This window comes from Triturus cristatus, chromosome 6 (genome assembly GCF_964204655.1).
Source record: "Triturus cristatus chromosome 6, aTriCri1.1, whole genome shotgun sequence".
Classification (NCBI taxonomy): Eukaryota; Metazoa; Chordata; class Amphibia; order Caudata; family Salamandridae; genus Triturus; species Triturus cristatus.
This window is the reverse complement of record NC_140589.1, coordinates 1,240,344,703-1,240,362,293: the sequence shown is the minus strand read 5'-3', so window position 1 is coordinate 1,240,362,293 and position 17,591 is coordinate 1,240,344,703. Positions and strand designations below refer to the sequence as shown.

Here is a 17,591-nt window from a genome sequence, read left to right as displayed (position 1 = left end):
CAGGTAAATGCAGATATTTCATAAATTTGGAAGCTACTTTGCGTAAATGTTAAATTGCCGAAAAGCCCAAATATACAACCTGCAAGAGCGACCACCAAGACTGCCCTGTGACTACACAGTGGAGCTGATTGCCGAGGGGTTCCGCTACCATGGACTCTAGGTCACAATGAACACAACTTTTTTTTTCTCTTTTTCTACAAGAACCTGGCGCCACCTCCAGAAAGATTAAAACGAGATGCCCAACATTGGAAATTCTTCCCGCTGACGCTCCTGGACACTGCTGCCTTGTTTAAAATTATGTCCCTGCCACATTTCCTATATATTTAGCAAAACATGCCCTACCCAGTTCACAGGTCGTACTTGAGGGCCATAGATGGTGAAATCAGAACAGTGTTGAGGGAAGATGACCCAGTGTGAAGTGCACAACATAATCTGAAGAGGGACTGGTATGATGGTGGAATGGCCTTGCCGGACATCCAAAAGTACTACTGGGTGGTGCAGTTGTCCACCATCAACGGCTGGGTCTTTGGGTCTCTGATTAACCGGCCTACCAGATGTACAAGTTAGTACACTGCAAGAGGGCTATCTAAGGGAACTATACAGACCGTCCAGGTGCTTGAGACTCTAGGGACCGTCAACAATAGTGATTGACATATGGTACACAGCCACTCGAACCCTGGCCTGGAAAGTGAAGACAACACAGGCCACACCCCTTTGGGACACAGCGGTTATGGGAACATTGCTACGCCTCCAGGACTTTGATAGGTGGGACCGAATCGGCATCTCCAAGGTGGGGGACTTATAGCAACAGGGTGTTGTCGCTCCCTTTACAGGCTTACAGCAAGACTACCAGTAGGCACCTACTAAGGCATATTGCTATCTGCAGGTTAGACATGCACTGAGGGCGGCACCGTCGAGGGAAATGGTACAACTGAAAACCTCACCATTGGAGTATAGAGTACTCGACGAATATATGCCATGCAAGGACACATCACTGCCATACAAGAAAATATCCCAAAACACACCTAAGACCCTGACACACGTTCGTGAAAGCTGGAAACAGGATATGGGGGTCTCGAGGTGGACAACTGTCAGGAAGCCACGGTCTCCCCTAGAGAGGTAGCCATACATTCTCGCTTCCGCCTAATACAATTTAAAATCCTCCCCTAGTGAGGTAGCCATACGTTCTGGCTTCTGCCTAATACAATTTAAAATCCTTTACCGTTCGTATTACTCCCCAACCACGTAGTTCAAGATGAGTAGGACAAGTGGCAACTGCAGACGGGGTTGTTGCCATGTTGGTACCTTTTATCAGACGATTTGGGAATGTCCAAAAATGCAGAAAATATTCATAAACCTCCCATGTTACTATTTATCCCCACAATCCTTGATAAGTGTTTTTCTCTATATGGTTGCATATTTGTTGTCATTTACACTTTAGAGATCTTTTCACATGGGGGAGGGGGGGTTAGCATGGTGCACAATATGCTTTACTTTGTTTTTGGTTCTTTTATCGCACCCTTTTATGGTGGGGAGGGGGGGGGGGGGTTGACAAACCACTTTGAAAAATAGAAGTACATAGCTTCATGTCTTTTGTTTTCACAGTCCTGAGTAAGTCTTTTAGACTAAAAACGTGTTATCTGTGTTGATTTCATCTTTGCCTCATGTGTCTAACTAGTAACATAGTAGGATTGTGAATATGTTTTGTTTGGTGTTAAATCTACAAACAATTTTAACATTGTCACAAACCACTACATTTGACTAATGCTATAAATAAACTAGTTTCCATTTCTCTTTGAATCATAAATCACTGTATCTCATTTCAAATATTTGTGTGCTCTAAGTATGGAACGTGTATGGTTAACGTTGAGATTGGCCATCGCAAAAAGAAACATCGCCAAAATGTGGCTAGCAGAACAGTCGCCCCGGTTAAAAGGTTGGAAACAGGACATGGACTGGTGCATGCTCGCTGAAAGGGCTATCTAGGAAGGTTGGGGTTGCCCTCGAAAATGGGTCAAAATTTTAGGAAACTGGAATGACTACAGAGGTAATATTTGAGATGCCCTAGACACTGTTGTCTGCAAACAGAGGGCCATCAAGCAATTGTGAGAATCCCAATGAGAGGGAAAGGGTAGGGGGGGTTAAAAATGTCCAGGTGTGTGATGTCGTGGTTACGGGTGCTCTCTTTTGTACTGTTCTTTTTACTGAAAATATTAAATGGTGCATTTCATGGTAAAACAAAAACATTACAAAACATAAGTGGTGTGAGCAACATCTGCTCACATTCCAGCCTTTTATGTTATTTGCTGCGAACAGTGTTTAAATACACGGCGTGAAAATTTCAAGTAACAAACGTAAAGCAAAATTAACAAAATTACACCGGAATAATTAAATTTCACCAAGGCCTACCTTTAACGCACACCCAAATCTACAACCAGTTCTAGGCTGCCTCTGGCAAACATTCTCCATTACTAATAAATATATTAGTTCATTTTAATCGGTTTTATTGGAATTCGTGTGTGGGAAGAAATGCTGCATGGATAGTAGACGCCGATTCAGGTTTCAAAATTGGGGGATACAGTTACCCCACCTTGAAATTGATAATTATTATGCGGTATGATGAGATTTCTGGCAAATGAACCAATGGATCTTTCGAAAAATCACTAAAGGAAGAAACAACTTTGTGTACTATCGAAGTTCAAATTTATGTGAACGAAACTTGTTAAATGTTTTCTTGGGTATCTGTAAGAATAACGTGGAATTTCAATAAGGAAAATGCTACTTACAAGTATGCATCTGTTCTTGGCATGTAGAGCTGCAGATCCACACACGATGCATAGATCACCATCTGGTGTTGGGCCCGGATGTTTGCACTTGTTTTTGTCTTGGAAAAGTCTTTGGAAGTCACGAGATAGGAGACTCCTCCTTTGGATGATAGTGCGCATGGGCATCGGCTCCATCTTCAAATTGTTTTTCGCCAGCAGGGAAAAGATGGAGTTTTGTGAGAAACAGATAAGATGCCCATGTATGCTGTATCTAAATAAGATAGTACTGGAACAGATAGAGGTAGCCGGGGAGGTGGGTGGGTGTGTGTGGATCTGCAGCTCTACATGCCAAGAACAGATGCATACTGGTAAGTAGCATTTTCCGTTCGAGGCATATGAGCTGCAGATCACACACTATGCATAGATTATATAGCAGTACCCCTTCCTAGCGGCAACCACCAGTATCTGTTGCAGTAGTCTGAAATAATGTTTTGAGTACAGCCTGGCCCACATTAGCTTGTTGTAAAGTGTGCACATCTACACAATAGTGCTTTGTGAATGTGTGCGGTGTAGACCATGTAGCTGCTTTGCAGATTTCATCTAAGGGAATGTTTCCTAAAAATGCCATTGAAGCCCCTATCTTTCATGTAGAGTCGGCTTTAGGGGGAACTGATAATGTACGTTTTGCTTTGTGATAGCAAATCTGTATGCAATTGACAATCCACCCTGCTTTCCCAGATTTTGATATGGGGTTGCCTTTATGTGGTGGTGAGAATGACACGAAAAGTTGTTTTGTCTTGCGAAAAGGTTTTGTTCTTACAATGTAATAAAGCCGTGCTCTTTTTACATAGAGTGTGAAGAGCTCTTTCTGCGACTGTGGTTGCGAGAAGAATACTGGCAACTCCACAGACTGGTTGAGGTGGAAGGGAGAAATAACCTTAGGGAGGAGTTTTGGATTGGTTCTAAGAACCACTTTGTTATGATGAAGTTGTAAAAAAAAGGTTCTTGAATAGTTAGTGCCTGTAGCTCACTGACTCTTCTAAGGGAAGTAATGGCCACTAGGAAAGCGACTTTCCATGTTAGAAATTGTAGCACGCATTTGTGCAGAGGTTCAAATGGAGGGCCCATTAGATTTGTGAGAACTAGGTTTAAATTCCACACAGGGGAGGGTGGTACCTTGGGAGGAATTATTCTTTTGAGGCCTTCCATAAATGCTTTGAAGGCAGGTACCCTGAATAGCGACAAGTGTTGTCTATTTTGTAAGTAGGCTGCTATGGCAGCGAGGTGTAACCTAATAGATGTGTATGCAAAGTTACACCTTTGGAGATGCAGTAGATAACCTATGATGTGTTTAACAGACATCAAGAGGATTGATGGTGTTATTGTGACAATATATCACTAATCGTTTCCGCTTGGCTGCATATCAGGCTCTAGTGGTGGGGCATCTACCTTCCTTGATAATGTTCATACAGTCAGGGGGAAGGTTAAGGTAACCGAACTAAGACCTCAGGAGCCAGTTCGCTAGGGTGAGCTGTGCTGGGTCTGGGTGTTTGATCTTTCCACGGCTCTGGGTTAAACGGCGTGGGGAGAGGTGTAGTTTTTGGTGCGGGACTATGGATAGTTCCAGTAATGTGGTGTACCATGGTTGTCTGGCCCATGTTGGAGCAACTAGGATGTGAGTCAGTGAGTGTTGCTGTAGTTTGCGCACCACCAGTGGAATGAGTGGGAGAGGCGGAAAAGCGTACGCAAATCTGCCTGACCAATTCATCCATATCGCATTTCCTTTGGACAATGGGTGTGGATATCTGGCGGCGAAGCTTTGGCGTTTGTGTGTGGCGAAGAGATCTATCTCTGGTTGCCCCCACATGTTGAAAAATGGTTGAACAACTTGCGGATGAAGTTCCCACTCGTGAATCTGTTGATTCTGACGACTTTGCCGATCGGCTATGTTGTTCTGGACTCCCGGGACATGTTGGGTTAGGAGAAAAATGTTCTGAGGAATAGCACATCTCCATATGCTTTGCGCTAGTTGAGAGAGCTGTAGGGAGTACGTCCCGCATTGTTTCTGTATGTAGTACATGGCTGTCATGTTGTTGGTGCAGACTAGGACAGCATTGCCTGATTTTTGTTTCTGGAATGCCTTCAGGGCTAGGAAGATGGCTAGTAACTCCAGGTGATTGATGTGGAGTAACTTTTGTTGAGGCGTCCACCTGCCCTGCATGGTGTGATGTAATAGATGAGCTCCCCAGCCGGAGAGCGATGCATCCGCTGTTAGCACAATCTGTGGAACCGGCTCGATGAACGGTCGCCCTTTGGAAAGGTTTTTGGTGTGCCACCACTGCAGAGAGCGGTGTGTGTGACCGTCCACCAACACCAGATCTGTCAGCTGACTTTTGAGCCTGGTTCCACTGACGTGCCAGACATTCCTGCAGGGGACGCATCTGGAGTCTTGCGTGAGGTACTATGAATATGCAAGAGGCCTCATCCCTATCAACTGCATTAACACTTGAGCTGGAAGAGAGTGTTGCAGCTGAAATGTTGATATGAGGCTTTGTATGCTTGCTATCCTGGCTGGGCTGGGACATGCAAGTGCTTTTGAGGTGTTTATTGTGGCACCGAGGTACTGTTGTATGTGGGACGCTTGTAGGTGAGACTTTGCGTGGTTTACTATAAACCCTAAGTCGTAGAGTAGTTGGATTGTGGTGTGAGTGTGATGTACACACTGATGGTATGAGTTGGCTTTTATGAGCCAATCATCTAAGTATGGGAAGACGTGGATGTGCTGTCTTCTTAGGTGAGCCGCAACTACCGCCAGACACTTGGTGAATACTCTGGGTGCTGTGGTGACACCGAATGGGAGGACCTTGAATTGGTAGTGCTGACCGTCCACTACAAACCTGAGATATTTCCTATGAGAGGTGTGAATGGGAATATGAAAGTAGGCGTCCTTGAGATCTAGAGTGGCAAGGAAATCGCCTTGTGAGAGAAGAGGAAAGACCTGTTGAAGCGTGACCATGTGAAAATGGTCTGATTGTATGTACAGGTTTAAGGGTCTGAGGTCTAGGATAGGTCTTAGAGAGCCATCCTTCTTCAGAATGAGGAAGTACAGGGAGTAAACTCCTGTGTTTTGCCGTTGCAGGGGTTCTGGTTATATTGCACGTTTGTGTCGGAGGGACATTACCTCCTACTTTAGCAGCGACAAATGTTTCGGTGACATTGGGCGCTGTCTGGGTGGTATGTTTAGGGAGGTAGAAGTGAGTTCTAGACAGTAACCTGATTGAACGATTTGTCTCACCCACCTGTCTGTGGTGATGTTGTTCCAGACAGGTAGGAAATGTAGCAATCTTCCCCCGACCGGAGTGGAATGGTCTGGGGGGGAGCGGAGGAAAGTCGTTGGGTAGGGGTGGAGGCAGAGCGGGTATTATTGGTCTTGCCTCTACCTTTGTTATTATTGGCTCTGTAGCCTCCTCTTTGATAACCTCTGGTGAATGTGGTCTGGGTGGGAGTTCAATAGGACGTAGAGGGATGGTCAGAGGAGTAGCCTCTGGAGGTGCCCTTGTAAGAGGAGCGACGAATGGAACGTCTGGGAGCTTGTGATAACAAGGCTCCCATTGATTTAGCCGTGTCGGTGTCTTTTTTCATCTTTGAGAGATGAATCCACGGCAGGCCCAAATAGATGCACCTGGTTAAATGGCTGGTTAAGAATGGAAGTCTGTACTTCAGGTTTAAAACCTGAAATGCGTAGTCATGCATGCCTACGCAGAAGGACACTTGTGTTGATGGCTCTGGAGGCGGTGTCTGCCACATCTAGAGCGCAACGAATGGAGGTGTTTGTGAGGAGCTTACCCTCCTGTATGAGGTCGTTGGCCTTAGTTTTGTATTTGTCAGGGAGGTGTTTCAATAGGGACTCTAGCTCGTCGTAACGTTCCCTATTGTATCTGGCTAACAAAGCTTGAGTGTTCGCGATGCACCATATATTAGCTGCTTGTGACGCCGTACGTTTACCAGAGGAGTCCAAGAGTTTTGACTCCTTGTCTGGAGGTGGAGCATTCTCTGACGTTTGCGAGTTTGCCCTTTTTCTGGCATTGGAGACCACTAAGGAGTCCAAGGGTATTTGGCCTTTTATGTTCATGGGGTCTACTGGGGCATCTTTATATTTTTTCTCTATCCTTGGGGTTTATAACCCTAGCCCTAACATGATCTTTGAACACCTCGGGTGCATGTTTGATGACCCCTTTTAACATAGGGAGGACGGCGGTGGACTTTTGTGAAGTATCAAAAGTGTCCATTAAGAAATCCTCTTCCACAGGGTCTGTATGTAAGGCAACCCCGTGGTATTGTGCCGCTCTGTGAACGAGCTGGGTGAAACCTATGGTATCCTCTGGAGGGGGAAGGTCTAGAGGGGTAGATGTCGTCTTGTGGTACGTTAGGGACATCTGGTGTGTTGTAATCGTCCCAGGGGTCTGGGGTATAAGGTGAACTAGGATCCCCTAGTGGTTCATCGTCTGCCCCCTCTCCCCTATGTCATCAGAGGTGTCATCATCGTCCACTGGTGGAGGAGATGGTGTAGGAGAGTGGTGTGGTGGAGGAGGCGGAGAAGGGACTCTGAGAGGCGATGTTGTTATGTCTCTCTTCTTAGGTGGTGGAGCCGGTGGAGGCGTGTCCAGTGATCTCTTTTTAGAACTGAGAGTCAGTTGACCAGTCTTTGGGTCTTTTAGAAGAGTTTTTTGGGTGGGATCCGGTTTAAAAAGCTCTTCTGTTGGAGGCTGGTGTTTCGGTGCCGATTTTTTCAGGTCCGAAGGCTTGTGTGGCACCGATTCTGGAGTGGACTTGTGCTCCTTAGGCTTTGAAGCGTGAGATTTTTTAGTCTCTGCAGGAGTTTGCGGAACCGGTTGTTTTTTCGGTTCCGATGGTTTTTTCGGTTCCGAAGGTTGAGATTGTGAACTCTTCGGTAGTGTCTTTTTGCTCGGTTCGGATGGCTTTTTCGGAGTCGAGGGGTCGGTGCCAGTAGGTTTGGGTGCTGAGAGCATGGATGCGGAGGCAGTGGTTGGCACTAAGGTAGAGGAAGGTTTCTTTTTCGGTGCCGGGGCTTGAGTTTGGGCACCGACGGCAGGCTGACTCCATACAGAGTGGCCTGAAGGCTTAGTTGTGGACTTCTTTGCCGGGCCCGAAGGCGGGACGTGAGAAGTATTGTCTCGTTGTGCACCTGAGCGTGAAGGTGTTACTGAAGCCTTTTTCGGTGTGGGGGAAGGGAGGGTAGGGGGGAGGGGTCAAGGTCACTACCTACGACCCGCTGCCCAAGAGTGAGGTCCTCGACGTCGGATTCGGAGACGCTGACGGGGCCTTCTTCGACCCCCTCTTGTTCTGCCACATCGACCTGGAATATGTCATCAGGAATGGATGCCGACGAGCGAGCCATTGTTCTTCGAGCTCGACGAACCCGAATGGTTTTCTTGGAGCGGAAAGAGGCACAAGCTGGGCAGTCTTTGGCCTCGTGCTCCGGTGAGAGGCAGAGGCTACACACCTCATGTAGATCTGTGTGTGGGAACTTCAACCCACATTGAGGACACTTCTTTAAAGGAGTCCTTTCCAAGAGACAGGACGAATGGCCTAAGTAGGCCCGAAGGCCTTAGTCGACAACCGGAATAGAGGACTTTGAAATTGAAGAGATGCACGATGACTAGGGATCACGATCGAAACAATACCGTAGAAAGGGGGAGGATTGCGCGTCGAAAGTTGAATCGGTAACGGCACCGAACGGGAGCGCGATAAACACATCCGAGCCCGATGGCGGAAAAAAACCAATCTGAAGATGGAGCCAGTGCCCATGCGTACTATCATCCAAAGGAGGAGTGACCTATCTCATGACTTCCAAAGACTTTTCCAAGACAAAAACAAGTGCAAACATCCGGGCCCAACACCAGATGGCGATCTATGCATAGTGTGTGATCTGCAGCTCATAAGCCTCGAACAGGAAGTTTTAAAGGATCTGTGGACTTTCCAATTTTTGGGTGCACCATTCCGTGTAATTATCATAAGTTGATTTTAACCTTCAGGGGTCGGTCTAATGTGACATACCATTAGCACCTTGGGTGGTAAGGATGTGCTGGACACATCCTTAGTACCACTTCTTAGGTCTTAAGGATGTGTGCAGCACACTACCGCACATCCACTGGAAAAGGGCTGGTGCTCCACGCACCTGTCCTCCCACTCCCCACTTATCTTCACAGTGGATGTCAGCTGAAGCACTTGCATTGCCACCCAAGACGCGATGACATCAGCACGCACATGGAACGCCATTATGATGACTAACCGGGGATGCGCTGGAAGGCATTTGCTTCCAGTGCGGCCAGCGCGGAGGACCATTGGGTGAGCCCTCTCGCCTGAGGGAATGTAATGGTGAAAGAGGCACACCAGAGGAAAGGAAAGAGTTTTCCTTTCCTCCATTGTATCTTGAGTGTATTCCTGCTGCGGTAAAAGAGATGGGACCACTATTGTTTAGTAGAAATGCACCCACTAGGCCATTGTGTACTTTGCCCCCACCATCTTGGTGGCCCAAGTACACAACGGATCCCTATCCTAACATTTACTGGCCTTGAAAGTCAGCCCTGCCCTCTACTGGGACTGAAGCACTGCCCGGAGGTGAGGCAGGTAGTCGTCATAGCTAGAGCTGAAGACCACAATCTTGTCCAAGTAAGCAGAGCTGAAGACTCGGTTGGCCAACCTCTGGGTGGTGGCAGAGGCATTCTTTAACCCAAAGGGTATAACTCTAAATTAAAAGTAGCCCTCTGGGGTGGAGAATGCAGACCTATCCTTGCCCCTCTCAGTTAAGGCAATCTACAAGCATCCTAATGTAATATTGAATGTACTCAGGAACTTGGTAGCTCCCAACCTGTTTATGAACTCATCAGCTCGGGGACGGGATTGTGTCAGTCTTGGTGACTGAGTTAAGCCCTCTGTAGTTGACACAGAATCTTGTGTACCTAAACCACTGGTCTGGACCATGGGCTGTTAGGGTGCTCAACCTTGACGCTGGCTCTCACTTAATCAAACAGCCTGTACATTTTAATCTTCAAATGCTCTGCCTGTGTCAATGTCATGGGTACACCGAGTGGTAAGCCACATGGTAAGTGAGAACAGGGAGGATAATTCCTCCAGCAATTGGCGGCAATCTATCTCCTGTGTAGAGTCGGGGGGTTTGTTCCTCTACTGAACTATCTTGCTCTTTAGGAGAGAGTAGATCTGGAAGAGGCTCGCTCTCCTACTCACCTGTGTCTGTCACCAAGACAATGGTGACTTTGGACCTCTAGAAGTAGGGCTCAAGGTGGATTGACATGCAAGACCATCAAAGGGATGCGGGGGGGGGGGGGGGGGGGGACCTAGAGATCCACCAGGTAGGTGGCATCCTCCTTCTGCACCTTGACCATATAGGGCACATTCCACTGGTCCTGTAAGGCCCAGGATCCTGCTGGCTCCATCACCCATAATTCCTGGCCACGTTAAAACACCACAAGAGTGGCCTTCTGGTGAAGCTAGAGCTTTATGACTGCCTGGATTGCCACGAGGTTCTCAGACTGGAGAGGCAACAGGTAGCTTTCTCCATCTTGGTGAGGTTTCTCTGGGAGCTTGCTTCCACCTCTACTTCACAAGGCAGAGAGGACCTCTGACGGGTTGCCCGTACAGAAGTTCAAGGGAACTGAACCCTACCCCTTTCTGAGGCACTTTCTTGTAGGCAAACAACAGGCATATGATAGAGGTGAGAGGATGTCCCACTTACGTATCAAGGGCTCTGACAGAAGATAATCATGCCTGTGAGGGTCTTGTTGAATCTCTCAAGCCTATTGGTCTGGGGGTGGTATGGTGTGGAGAACTTGCAGGTTACCCTACGCTGGCTTCATGTATGCTGACATGAAGTAGGTGTCCTGTAAAACAGGTTACTAACCTTTGGTAACAGCTTTTTTGGTAGAGACTATCAAACCACAGATTCCTCACCTTAGAATACTGCCCAGGCTTCAGACTGCTTCCAGAACACTTTGAAATTGTACCCCTTGTGCTCCGAAAGGTGGCACCTGCAGCTCAGTGTGGATGTTATCGGCTCTCACTATGACACGCACAGCTCTATATAGACTAGACCCATGCATGCAGACAGTTGTTTTCATGAGACTTCCGCAGACAGAGCCAAAATAAAATTGGTCTTCACCAGAGTGCAAAGTGCTAGATTGGAATATCTTTAGCTGAAAGAGTCCAGTACAGAATGGGGAGGATGGGAGGGTTGATAAGGAATGTGCAGTTAAACTCTGGGCCTGAATTCGAAGTCAGTGGAGAGGAACACTTAGTCACAAACGTGACAGATATCCCATCCGCAATATTACGATCACATTCTATCCTATCAGGATCATTATACGGCAGACGGGTTATTAGTCACGTTTGTGACTGAGTATTCCTTCCGCCTTCTAAATTAGGCCAAGAGTCTCTACCAGAAAAGGCATAACTGAAGGTAGGTAACTTGTTCTTCTGATAGAGACTTCTAACTGCAGATTTCTCATCTTAGAATAGAGACCGGAGTAGTACCTGGGTTTGTGAACTAGTTCAAACAAAAAAAGTCCTGCTGGACCTAAAGGGCAAAAATGCCTGTCACGCTAAACCTGGCTGTCCAGATAGTAGTGCTTGGTGAATGTATGGAAGGATGACCATGTAGCAGCTAAATAGATGTCCAGAAAACACACTCGGTGTGCCAAAGCAGCAGTAGCAGCCTTGGCTCCTGTCAAATGAGCCTGCAAGCTTTCTAGAGACTGCTTCTTCTCCAGCAGGTAGTAGATATGTATGTACAGCAGAATACAAAGAGAAATGGTTCTTTTCTGTATCGCTATAATCTCTGTTCACTACCATGAACCCGGCCGTATCGCATGGCCTGGGAAACTATGGTACATGCCTCTTTTGAGACTAGAGGAAAGACTGGACTTAATGAGGCCCATAAATATGTCTATAACGACCGAGCAAACAAGAGGGAGTAATGAAAAGCAAGATTTGTAGAGGAGAAACCCCTGCAACCAAATTTGTTGATGCATTTTGACTCCCTATCAAGTGGAGCGGAAGGAAATGAGTTGGGCTGCACCCTGCTAGCCGAAGCCTGCACCAATAAACTCTCAGGGGAGAGGTGCTAAGAGAGGAAGGTTGGATCCCTTGGTGGAGGACAGTGCGTATGAAATATGCCAATTTACAAGAGCCCTTGAGCAGGGCTTAACCAAGGGTGTCAGTCAAAACCTTGTTGAAAGGTAAAAGAGGCTCAGAAACAGTTTAGTCAGGTTGAAGGACCGCAGCCAGAAATTAGTTTTCACTTCCTGACAAGGGTGCTGAAGGTCCATGATCTCTGTGGTAATGTTCACTACTAAAGCAAATGATGCAGAATCCTCAGTGGCTGGCCCCAGAAAGGAGAATACCAAAATATCCGGCGATGTATCAAGCCCCCTAGCTTCTTGGAACTCACCATACCAGTTGGCCCCTTGGCTGGTTATGGTATCATCATAGGTGCCCTCACCCGTGTCAAAAAGATCATAGAGGAATTGTTGCCTGCTGGGAACCAGGGAACAATGAGAATTGGGATTTGGGAGTAGCAGCTTTGAGGTCCACACCAGAGAGGGTCTGCAGTGTGGCGCTGAGTAATGGCATTGGCTGCTCTTCTAATGCCGGTGAAGCCAGCATCGGCGAGGCTGATCTTTACATAGGGGATGGTGCCAGTAGCAGCATCAGCCAAGGGCTCAGCACGGCTCTTGAAACAGATCTAAAGGGCCCAACTGGTACCAGAAGAGGTCTTAGCAGATGTCTCTGGAGTTAGGAGACCTCTCAGCTGCATGGGGCCTGAATATGCTCCAGAGAGAGCCGCTTGTGTGAATAAGCGAATCATTGCCTGCAGAAACTCATGGAGTGGAGCACAGTCAACCCGGAAACGTTTGCTGGCTCGAAGCAGAAGGTGGAAGCGCAACTGAAAAACTGCTCCGGGAGCGTGTCCTGGAGATGCGATGAACCTGCAACTACTTAGGGTTCTTAGAGAGTCGTTTGGATCGCAGCTGCTTCTTCTCCGGCTTACCAGAGAAGTGAAACCTCAACAGCTCTCTGAAGCACTCGCAGGACCAGGATCCATTCCAACCCCACAACTTTGATCGGCACAGCCACTCCTTATGCCAGGCAATAAATGACTGTCTCCAGTTCTTCGACCTAATTCGGGTGCATCTAGGCACACTCACCAGAGGTCATGGGACAGTCCCAAAGGCACACCAAGTGGGGATTAGAAACCTACATCTGCCTTGGACAGTCCTCACAAGGCTTGAACCCAAAGAATTAGTTTGGGGACATGTCACTTGCATACTGTGGACAATCTTTAAGATGAAAGCCTCGAAACTTCAAGGTAAAAAGGTCTCAAAGAGACCAGAGATAGCTCTTGATTCACGTCAGTCGGCATGGAAAGAAAGGAAATTATGTCAGAGCAAATGAGTGGCGTCTATATAGGCCTGCACAAGTCACATATGGCACAGACAAAGACGGCACAGAGCCAGATGCGCCACATTCCAGCTCAGAGGGGGTACTGCTTCAAAGTTTTCCGGATCCAGTCTGACCCCGGGGGAGAATTCCAAGATGAGGAATCTGCAGTTAGAAGTCCCTATCCTGTGGGGACAGTCACTGTCTTCGGATATGGCTGCAGGGTACTGGGTGGCAGGATAAACCTGTTGCCAAGTGTTATCTTGTGGTACAAAGGCCACAAAATGCCAATGCCCACCATTCACAAATGAGGTTCCAGCGACAGGGAAGTGGAGCAGGCGAGCCTCTTGCTTTACAACTGGCCTGGCAGGTGGTCTAGGAACTGCAGAACCTATTTATGGTCACTCTCATCCGGGGCCAACAAAAGTGGGTGACCAACTGGGAAAAAGTACATCATGAGCCAGCTCCAGCAAGACAGCCCAGTAGCACTGGGGGAGCACCAAAAAACGGGCTTCCCCAGGCTCAGGTACCCTAGGCTCACTATACAGGAGACCATTCTCCCAATAGATATCGTGGTCATCAGAGGTGTCTCCATTTGCCTGGGCCTCGAAGTTCTCTTTCATTTGTTTTCCAGAAAAGGAAAGCAAGCCTGTGTATGCATGCTACTTGGAACTCTGGTGCTGCAAAAAAAGTCAAGGCAGGACCAGTTTTCTAATAAGGAAAATACTGGACTGTACCCATGGGAGAATGATAGAATGAGGAGGAGGGTGAAGTAGCAGAGAAATAGGTGGGAGTTTAGAATTCCAGAGGAACAAATAAAGAAAGAAAAAAAGGAAGCGCGAAGACCACAGTTAAGCTTACAAAAAAATAAACTGGAGAAGAGGGTGTAGGTAGGGACAGCAGAAGAATTAGGCAACATCATTAATGAAATTATGTGAGTCATAGGATCTCCAGAAACAATATGAAGCATTTCAATGACCCCATAATATTTGGAAAGCATTAAACCATAAGGAGGGGGATTAGTATGCTATTGCCTTAAGGATAATAGCATTGAAAAATACTTTTCCACACCAATATTGCATTTTGAGCCTAGCACAAGTTTTCATTTTCAAACTATTACTAAATTTCCATTAGCTCCTTTACGGTGTTGAGCACTGCCCTTCGGACAAGTCTTGCAGTTTGAATTACTAAGTAGGTATGTTCAACTAAAAGCACTCTACAATCATGGACTGAAAAGAACACATACATTGCCATTTTAAGCTTGAGTTATGTGGTCCCATTAACTTATATAATTTATGTTCAATAATGTTTTGACTCAGTTTAATAACTCAGTGTGCCCTCTGCAGAACACGATTGTCTTATGGTGTAAATTGAACATTATATTTCTCACATGTCTCAAGCAGATTAATTTAGATCACTCTCCTGATCAATGTCTCCATGGCTAGTCTGCTTGGCACTCACACATCCTTCTCAGTTTCAACTTTCCTTCCCTTTAGTTCTCCTGCTGCACTCTGGTCAATGTTTAATCTACCCGCTTCCCCACAGTATGCGAACCTCTGTAGTTCCTGGTCATTTTCTAATTTCCGTTACTACACCACAAGATTACATCCAGCCTTCTTTTCAATGTTGCTCTTTTGCTTTTTACTGTTCTACCCTCTTTCTCTGATACTGAATTTCTGCCCTACCCAATTGTTTTTCTATATGCAATTTTTCATGAATGGTTTAACGCTGTCCTACTTTTTGCCTCCTACCCCTCTCCACATTTTTTAGGTCCTCCTCCACAGCTTCTTTCTCATTCAATTAATGCTCTTCATTTGTTAGTAAATCTCTTGTCAGCACTCTGTATGCCAGACTCAACGCCTCTAAAAAGCAAGTGTCATAGAGCAATCAGTTTAATGATGAAAGAGATCTGTCACAGGCCTAAATGATTAGTTAATCGTTAAAGCTTTGTAGGTCAGTACATACTCTCAGTTGCATCAGCTTTCACGTTTGAAAAGTATTACAAATAAGGCTTCTCCGCTGTACAATACAATGTAATTATTTCCTGAACAACTAAAACACTGATGCCAATGGGCATCTGTGTGTAGCTCACAGTTTGCTTTTGGCTTTAAGTAGAACTCAAAATACTTTGTTTAGCTGCATCAACAGCTGAAAACATGCATACTGTTTTCTAACCTTGACCAACAGACGTCAATGCTTCCATTTCTTAATGTCCCCCCCCCCAAAAAAAAACAGAATACCTTACCCTTGGTGCATGCACAGAGCCGGTCAGTTCCGGAACAGAATATCACAGATACAAATGGATCAATTTCATCTGTACCCTCTTTTTTGGGGGGCTCCACTTTGCCCAGGATTTCGAAGTTTGAAATATCAAGCACCTTAACATAACCACCCTGAGTAGTTATTACCAAGTGCCCAAGGTTAGAGAGATTAGATTTTTTTTCTTTGCCATTCTTGGGGTTGGACAGTTGGTCTTCTGTAGGCTCCTCAGAATCTTCTTCTCCATTATCCAGTATGTCTGGTGGCAGCAAAAACAATGAGGTAATTGTGTCTTGGGGATCTTTGATTTGATGTATTTTGACTGGTTCCTCTTCCAAAGTCACTATCCTGGTTGTATAGTTCATTTTGTAAAGCACCAGATACCCACCACTAGCAATTGGCTGCTCAGACTGAATGAACAAAGTTGTCTGTGCATCTGTTGGTAAGTCGGTCTGAATCAAATTTATGCTTGTGTCGTTTGCCACAGACAAATTGGCTTCCAGTTCATCTTTCCTCCTGCTACACAGCGCAGAGTTCAATTTATTTAAATTATTCAAGGCCTCAACTTGATTTATTGCACTTAGGGACTCAGCCGGGCATGCCCGCAAACATACCAATAAATGAACACCATCCAAGCAAGGGGTCACTGAATCAACGCAGAGATTCTCCTCCTCTGGGAGCTTTGGCAACCGGAGGCACTGAACCAAAGTCCCAGGTTTGGGAACCATACAACTCCACTTGTCTGAGTCCACAGACACCAGGCCAGCTGCTGCATCAGCAAATTGCTGAATGTACGTTACTGGGGGGTCCTGTAACAGCAACTGTTCCTGACTGTCTAGCTCCATCTCTATGATCTGGGGAACTGTGAAGCCATCATCATGTAAACTTTTGCTTATAATATTGTTCATCTGAGAAAATATTTTTCCTGCTTTATCCTCACTCTCTTTGATGCTATAAAGGAGCAGAATTGGCAAAGTCCTCATTACCAGAGGGGAATTGAGTTCCGAACTAGTGCCAGATTCATTGTCAACAGAGCCTTGCTCTGATGTAGTTTCAGCCTGAGTCCTACTTAAAGCATCCAATGATTTCCTAGAGTTACTGCTAATAGGTGAAGCAATTAGAGACTTGTATGCTAGAAAACCACCCGCCAGCAAACAAGGGAAGGGAATGTTGTGCTGCTCCAGATGCTTTTCCTTTTTTTCCGTCTTACAACTTGCCAAAGAAGGATTTGCCCCAAGTTCTTCCAAATCTTTCACAGTATCTTCTAGAACATTAGCAACTATTTCCCACTGAAGCTTCTCAGGCTGCTGAAGAATGCTTAGAGCAGTGATGTCCAAAACGGCCTCCATTGTTTCTTTCTGAGAAGCATGCCCTATAAAATAAAAATAAATTGCAACATGAATGGAAGATATTTCATTAAGAAACCTCAGAGCTGAAATCACACACTAATGTAACTTTATTGATTAAAGTCATTCTCTAACGAAAGGACATAACTGAGGTAAAAAAATAACTATTAGATCTTCTGTATGAATATGTAAACACAAATGAACACTGAAATTTTGTTCTAAAAAACAATTAACAATTGCACTAGTTACTATCATCCATCAATTCATCAAGTCTCTCAGACAACAGAAATTATTATTCAAGGAACTAATGCTTAGCATTTTGACTAAAATTACTTCAGGCTATAACTTGATTCAAAATACAAATTGTTTAAGGAACTGAGAAGAAATAAACATTTGCCTGTAAATTCTCAGCATAGACTATTAATGATCTGAAGACACTTGGGTGGTTGGGGGGGGGGGGGGGGGGTGGAATGGCGGCTGGCCTGTTGAAGGCGCTGTGGTTCAGTCGAAGAGCCAGATCTTGTCTTGAGGTCCTTCCTGACTTGAAGTAGTGACGGTGATTGACTGAGGTGAAGAGGGAGGGTGTTACAGGTCTTTGCTACGAGTTTGGAGAAGGATCTTCCTCCGGCTTTGGTCTTGCGGATATGTGGGACGGTAGCCAGAGTGGAGCAGAAGTCTTTGGTGGGTTTGTGAAATGCGAAGTGCAGGTTGAGGTACGCAGGTCCCACATCGTGTAGGGCTTTGT

At 46.0% G+C, this 17,591-nt stretch overlaps 1 protein-coding gene across 1 annotated transcript in view; it reads right to left on the bottom strand.

Annotated features, from left to right (window-relative positions):
• Window positions 1–17,591, bottom strand: part of BIRC6 (baculoviral IAP repeat containing 6) — a 1,973,616-nt gene that overhangs the window by 1,699,729 nt on the left and 256,296 nt on the right. Inside the window, exon 10 of the mRNA XM_085609819.1 lies at window positions 15,487–16,872. Within this exon, the coding sequence (XP_085465945.1) occupies window positions 15,487–16,872 (1,386 nt within the window). The remainder of the gene's footprint in view (window positions 1–15,486; window positions 16,873–17,591) is intronic.